Source organism: Lactuca virosa, chromosome 7, assembly GCF_052849685.1.
Source record: "Lactuca virosa cultivar CGN04683 chromosome 7, Lactuca_virosa_CGN04683_v6, whole genome shotgun sequence".
NCBI classification, from domain to species: domain Eukaryota; kingdom Viridiplantae; phylum Streptophyta; class Magnoliopsida; order Asterales; family Asteraceae; genus Lactuca; species Lactuca virosa.
In genome coordinates this window covers 38,367,106-38,374,432 of record NC_136432.1, presented here as the reverse complement: position 1 = coordinate 38,374,432, position 7,327 = coordinate 38,367,106, and the positions used below count along the sequence as shown (strand labels likewise).

The window sequence follows — 7,327 nt, the reverse complement described above, 5'->3', positions numbered from 1 at the left end:
GAAGAGACAGTGGGTTGTGGGTGAGGAGCTACAAATATGTGGGGTCTATTAACTTTTTTAAATATATAAATAAAAAATACATAAATATGAAAATTAATTAAAAAATAAATTAAAAATGGCACAATAGTCTTTTGAGCTAAGACATGGACCAAACGCACAACAAAAATAAATAATAGGGATCATCCGAGTTAAAGAATAAGTTAGGGACCAAACGCACAAATTACCCAAACCACATGGACCATTCGTGTAATTTACTCTTACATTTTCGGTTTGTTCACATCTGGGCAAGTATCTTTTTTTTGTACACATCTAGGTAACAAACTTTTTGGAAGTGTTATATGACCATTATGACCGGCTATGACCGGATGTAACCTGCTACAGCCGGTCATAATGGTCATATGTGAACACTTCCAAAAAGTTCGTTACTTAGATGTGTACAAAAAAAGATAGTTAACCCAATGTGAACAAACCGAAAAGTTATTTACCTTAATAAGTCTATTTCCCTTTTGATATATCATGACACTCCTTATTTTGCTAGCTTATCTTTACACGTTCCACCGACCATTATCACAATAAATTCGGTTACAGATAAAGATATATACTGAAATTTCAATATACAAATCTACAATATTTTTTTCACACACAACTTACGGTTGTTTGATAGTTGTTGATTGAGTCAAAATATTAATAAAGCAAACCCAACTTCTTACCGACCAGTAACAACTTCTTACCAACCAGGAAGAGGTACATCATATGTTATAGAATCGAATCAGTCATCTGGTATCAAACGGTGGTAAGAGTAACATCAATGTTATAGAATTGAATCGGTTTTCTAATTGTGGTATCAAACGACTCAACTAAGTCTGGTTCAACCGCTTACCAGACTCAATATAATAGGCATATCAAACAACCCCTTAATAGCATATTAGTTATTATATCTACATAATAAATGAGCATCATTATATTTTATTGGGGATTACTAGACCTTGAATTTGAACCACCTTATTTGTATTTGTTTTTTCTTACAAGGAATCAATATATTTATTTGAGGATACGGACAAGAAACTAATCAAAATAATACAACATCAAGACTTGGTAAAAGCCAAAGTCGGGTTTGTAAGCGAAACTACTAGAAACCCATGAAAAGGAATACATACTGTATGCGAGGCAATAAAAAGGGAAAGAATCATTAGAGATGTAACTCCATTTAGTGTCTCTAATTGTTTCATCCGAATAATTATAAAATAAAATTAACACTATATATATATATATATATATATATATATATATATATATATATATATATATATATATATATATATATATATATTAGTTTTAGATATTCTTGAACACCACTAGTGAAAACCGATATGCACATCCAAACACCCCCTAACCACAAAAGGGACATAGACGCAACCAAATGCATCACATGTAGATTATGATGATGAAAGTTAATTTTATACACAAGAGTGTCCAAAATTTTGTTTACATATAGGACACAATGCACATAAGCCTAGCATAACACATTGCTCAACCCCAAAGCTCTTATGTGAGTGTTCTCAAGCGCCTCAAATGGCTTGATATTGTGCTACAATGTATATATACATGTCAACTAAAGCTCTTGTTTCCTGTAGAGTGATAAATACTAGTGCAAAGTCTCAGCTTGTATTTGTTGTGCGATCTCTTTTGTTAAGTTTTCAGCACGCTCGTCTTGTCCGCCTGCAAACGAGTAGACCCTAAACGCAAACTGAAATGCCTTCCAAAGGATTTTCCCAGAATCCGTTTTTTTGCCATTCTTTTTGGATGAACTTGTCTCTTTTTTTTCATTCTTTTTGGATGAGCTTGTCTCTCTTTTTTCCTATTCCAATACCAAGTGACATCATTGGTTTGAGCATGATCATTATACATATAGCAAAAACCCACAAATTGCAAGAAATGACAATGAACTTTACCTTTTTTTACCAATATGGGCAATGTACTTGTTTTTTTTATCCATAATAGCATTCTACTTACATTTCTTTACCGATAATAGCAATGTATTTACATTTTTTTTTACCAAATTTGTACAATGTACTATATTGTTTACCTATAATAGCAACACATTAATACTTTTCACACATAAAAGCAACGTAATTACAACATATAATTTGTTAATTTACAATGTTTATTATAAGATCTAGTATATTCATGATTTATAAAAATGGGTAAAACGCTTCATTATGTGATGAAGTTGCGATTTTTACCAATTTATGTGGTCATGTTTAAATTTGTTAACAAATTGTTATCGATTTATGCATTATTTTACAAAAATGGTTGCATAAACAAGTAACAAACTGAAACATGACTACATAAATCGGTAAAAAAAATGTAAGTTCATTGATCAATCTTGAAACTGTAATTTAGTCAACTTGACCCCAAACACAAAATTTTGATGTTGTTTCTTTGCGACTAATGTGTGTTACACATTAAACCAACTTTTTTTTCACTTAACTCATTAAATCATTCCATCAGGATTAAGTAAAAAAGAAACAACCCTTAATAGGAAAAAGAAACAGGCCCTCATTCGCATTCTCTTTCATTGATCAATCTTGAAACTGTAATTTAGTCAACTTGACCCCAAACACAAAATTTTGATGTTGTTTCTTTGCGACTAATGTGTGTTACACATTAAACCAACTTTTTTTCACTTAACTCATTAAATCATTCCATCTGGATTAAGTAAAAAAGAAACAACCCTTAATAGGAAAAAGAAACAGGCCCTCATTCTCATTCTCTTTCTTTTTTCTTTTTCTCAACAATATGTAAATGAGAGAAATACCTTTAGTGCCAATTCCATGCAGCTTGAGGAAACATCCACCATCGATTCCTTGATCCTAATAAGTATACCAAAATCAAAATGGATCTTTTGACTTTTAAATTTCTTGAGTTCATCGTCCTTTGTTCTGTCTAGTGCATCAATTTCTTCTTTGATCTTTCACGCAAAACTCTCAACATGTTAGCATATAAACCAAAATTAGTTTCAAGAATATGAGATTATTAGACTTTATTTACCTTATTGAAGTAATTCTCAACTCTATCAAGAAGGTCATTCACAGGAGGCTCTATCTTCCAATTTTGTAAATCTGTATAAATCGTATCTAGCTTTGAGTATAGGGCTCCCGCCATTCTCAAACCTTCCAATTTTTTACTAGGAAAATCTTCAAACCGTGCCAGAACCTTGTAATTTTAAGTGTTTAAAACATGATCAATAGAGCTACAATAACATACTTTACTCTTGCTACCAATATAGGCAATGTCCTTTATGATAACAACCTACTTACATGTAATAACACTATGTAACTTGAAACCTCTAAAATGTACCTTATTTTTACTCAACATAGTTACTTTTTTTTACCCCAATATAGAAAAGTAGTTCCATTTTTTTAAACTGAGAAAGGGCAACAAAGCAAATATGAAACCTGAAACTTATACGCATTATGGGTAAAGAGGCGTAAGAACAATGTCATCATATTCATGGGTGAAAGATAAAGTACACTGCCTAAGAGTTGACCTAAATTAATTAATTGTAAGAGTCTAGACCTGTGTTTCATCAGTTAGTTTCTCAAGATGGGATTCCACATATTTGTGGAACTTTATGAGCTCGTTCATGTCTGATGTTTGGAAAGATGCGAGGGCAACTTTCACTTCTTTAATGGCGTCTGAATATTTTGTTACATCCTCTTCGATTTGCTGAAAGTAAGATGATCTGAAAACAACAAAAGTTAAAGACATAAGTTAATAAATTAAATTATAAATGGTTTTTTTTTAAGGTTTGGTTCACCTTTTTGTCATTTCTGCTAGTGCATCAGCCATTCCCAGTCCCTGCTTTCCATTTCCACCAGAAGCACCGACTTTACTGCCTTTCTTTTGTGGTGATTTACCTGTAGCCTTTGAATTTGATCCTTCAACCTTTGCTTTTAGTTGACGATACAGGCATCCCATCTGAGATGATCTCTTCAGTTTACTAACTGATTTACGTAGCAATTTTCCACTACCACCAACCGCAGGTGGTGGTGGTGGAGCACCCCCTTTGCCTTGTCGTCCTGGTGGTAGTGGTGCTGGCACTGACCCTCCAGACGATGCTGGTGGTGGTGGTGGAAGGCTTCCAGATGCTGCTGGTGGTGCTGCTGGCATTGATCCTTTAAACGATGGTGGTGGTGGTGGAATGTTTCCGGATGTTGTGGGAGGTGGTGGAGGAGGATGTGATCCTAGGGATGCAGGCATGGCATTGCCTGGTGCCGAGGGTGGTAGTGGTGGGAGTGCTGATGTAGCTGGTGGTGGATTGCTTCCAGATGCCGCGGGAGCTGGTGGAGGAGGTGGTGGTCCTGGTGTCATACGTGGCGGTGATGAAATTGCAGGTGAACGTGGTGATGGTGTTGTCAATGGAGCTTGTTGAGGTGGGCTTGAATCATCAGAAGAAGCCATAGATGGTTTCTCTGGTGGTGGTGGTGGTGGAGGTGCTGGTGAATGTGGCGGAGGTGGTGGATCTGACTGTGATGTTGTATTACTTGTAGCCATTGATGGTGGTGGTGGAGGTGGAGGTGGCTCTGGTGTTGTTGTATCATTTTCTCCCACTGAGAGATCTAGTGGTAGTGGTGGTGGTGGCGGTGGCGGAGGCGGTGGTGGTGAAATCTCCAACTTGCCACCTGGCGGCGGTGGTGGCTGACTTTCTTCTGAAACCAACAGCTGTTGTGGTGGCGATATAATTGGTGCTGAAATTGATGGTCTTTCAGAAGATGATGATGGTGAAGCTGCTGCAGGAATCAATATATTCTCAGCATCTACAATTGATTTTAAGACAGATGGTGGTACAGAAATCTCCATATGTGCTCTTACAAGCCCATCAGAATTTCCATCTTTATTCCTCCCTTCAACTTTATCAGAATGTCCATCATCTTCATCTACTTCAGACACCATGTTTACTTGTACCACATGAGGGTCCATCTGCAATCACAAACACTTAATATCAATAGCCTTTCCTTTCACAACACCTTCAACTTGAGCTATAAGGCTGCGTTTGTTACACCTGGACAAGCTTTCTAGGGCTATTTACAATGACCGGCATGAGAAGGGCATTCTCGTCTTTTTCCATAGACGAGAGCAAGTCTCTGTCCTACCTTTTTGAGTGGGAAAAAGATTTTCTCTCGATATGTTATCTGCGTAAAAGACGTGAAATGTCCTCCTCATACTCATCATCGAAAATAGCCCTAGAATGTTTGTCTAGGCATGTCATGTGTAACAAATGTAGCCTAAGAGAACAGGTGGAGAATATGTAACTTTTGAGCATGCCTTTGCAGATTTGTTATTTGGAAAGTCGGGAAGAACTGAAGTTGGGGTTGTTGGTGAAGATGAACATCTTTCTTTGTCAAAATTTGACCTTCTGGAAGACTTTCCATATGAACTAGAAGGCGAGTCAACATCTTCTTTTATTTCTTTATCATCATCATCTGTATCCTTTTTATTATTAAATGTTCTCACTCGTGCCACATTAATTATGTCATCAAGCAAATCCAGCGCTACAGAAATTCCCATTGCCACAAAAACCATATCAAAAGAGAATCTATAAGGCTGCATTTATTTCAATACAAAAAATTAACTTACCATGTCTTTCCAAATCGCCATTAGCTTCATCATCATTCTTGGATCTAACCATCCATTCATCACTTTGCATCCAATGCTTCCCAAGAGACTTGATAGATTCACAAAGCTCATTGATTGCCTACTCAAAGAACCGGTTGATTACTATGCATCAAACATGGCACGAAATGCTAGCAAAGAGTTTTGCGTGTTTACCTACCTACAAGGTCAATTAATTATAAACCAAAACTTTGAACTCTATACAAATTCACAATTCTATTTTAACAATTAACAAACCTTAGGCATAGCTCCTGAATCTGACACTGAACCACATTGCACAACATCAGGATGTAAATTATGAAGTTCTTTCACCGTGTCTTTCACCAACTGCAGATAAGACATAGAAATAGGTTGCATTTTCGTTTTCATTTTTAGTTGTGTAATCATATAAATGATTATACCTCTATAATGGTTAAAGAACTGATACAATGAGGCAAATTAAGCAACTCTCTAAAGCTTATGATCTTATTTTGAAGCTCAGATGTTGTGATCAATTTGTCAGCTACACCATCCGACTTCTGCACCACCCCATTTGTGGAAGCTTGAGCCTTCTTTGGTGATCCAGACTTTTTCTTACTACTGCTCAAAAGGTGATTACTTGCTGCCCGAATGATTCTACTCCTCCCCGAGGGATTTTTCCCTTTCTTTCAGATCAATAACAAGTCAATCAGCCGAGTGAATAGCAGTACTAGTACAAATTTAACCATGAACCCATTGGGGTTTTTAATCAAACACCTTATGTGAATTAGATTAGTACTATGGAATTCACAACAGAAAGGTTATAATCTATATCTGACCATACTAAATTGCATTTAATCAGCAGGAATATTAAAAAAAGGTCAGGGACGAGTTAGAAATTAATAAATTTTATGAGCATATATATGTCAAGCAGCTAAGAGAATTTGAAATGTATAATTACAAGATCTCCTAAAGAAGATTACCCCAGATCCTGAAGGTTTCTTTCCGAAAAGAGAGCCGAAGCATCCACAGGACTTAGATGAATCCTTTTGCGGCATCGCAACAGAAATTGGTAATCACTCTGGGTCAAATCATTAGGTTCAGTAGTACTTAGGTTGAACAAGAACCCTAAGGGTTGACAATTGAACGAATTAATGCAAAAAGATACCAAATAAAAGATTGAAAAGATAAGGAACATTCAAATCGAACACAATTCAGAACTTTTTTTTTTGTTTGAATTATTCAACTGACAAATATATTATCGTGCGTCCCATTTTCTGGACTCTCTTTGTTAAATCGAAAGAGTCCAGAAAATCGAAGCGAATTTTCCTATATGTGTATAATTTGGGGGAAATTCTCAATAATAATGTACAAGAAAAAGCCCCATATTGTGCATGACGTTTGCGCGCTTGTGTTCTTGAGTTCCAAATCCTGGAAAGAACGCATGCAAGCTTCGCGTTCATGCTAAAGCCTAATTACATAAAGAGACCCTCAACTAAATCTTTATTTATAGAATTTGTCCTTTAAAAACTATTTCTCGGTTATGCTAAAGCCTAATTACATAAAGAGTCCCTCAACTAAATCTTTATTTATAGAATTTGTCCTTTAAAAACTATTTCTCGGTTATGCTAAAGCCTAATTACATAAAGAGTCCCCCAACTAAATCTTTATTTATAGAATTTGTCCTTTAAAA

General features: G+C 35.8%; 1 protein-coding gene across 2 annotated transcripts; it reads right to left on the bottom strand.

Annotated features, from left to right (window-relative positions):
* Positions 1-1,413: 1,413 nt before the first annotated feature.
* Positions 1,414-7,104, bottom strand: LOC145123836 (uncharacterized). Of its 2 annotated transcripts, none has more exons than XM_079059045.1 (10): positions 6,618-7,104; positions 6,078-6,320; positions 5,914-6,003; positions 5,641-5,758; positions 5,317-5,555; positions 3,821-4,983; positions 3,580-3,745; positions 3,052-3,216; positions 2,819-2,971; positions 1,414-1,858 (listed from the first exon to the last, which is right to left on the bottom strand). In XM_079059045.1, exons 1-10 carry the CDS (start codon positions 6,690-6,692, stop codon positions 1,646-1,648), a joined length of 2,625 nt encoding a protein of 874 aa, XP_078915171.1. In that variant the 5' UTR covers positions 6,693-7,104; the 3' UTR covers positions 1,414-1,645. The 2 variants fall into 2 exon arrangements, with proteins under 2 accessions (XP_078915171.1, XP_078915172.1); XM_079059046.1 differs by having other exon boundaries at positions 6,078-6,316.
* Positions 7,105-7,327: the final 223 nt, after the last annotated feature.

What these genes read in the sequence shown, in the direction of transcription:
- LOC145123836 (XM_079059045.1), bottom strand. Translation starts at nt 6,692, where the DNA reads ATGCCGCAAAAGGATTCATCTAAGTCCTGTGGATGCTTCGGCTCTCTT. An exon ending in GTTCTTTAACCATTATAGAG is followed by an intron (nt 6,004 to 6,077) that starts GTATAATCATTT and finishes TCTTATCTGCAG; the next exon opens with TTGGTGAAAGACACGGTGAA. An exon ending in CTAGCAGAAATGACAAAAAG is followed by an intron (nt 3,746 to 3,820) that starts GTGAACCAAACC and finishes TGTTGTTTTCAG; the next exon opens with ATCATCTTACTTTCAGCAAA.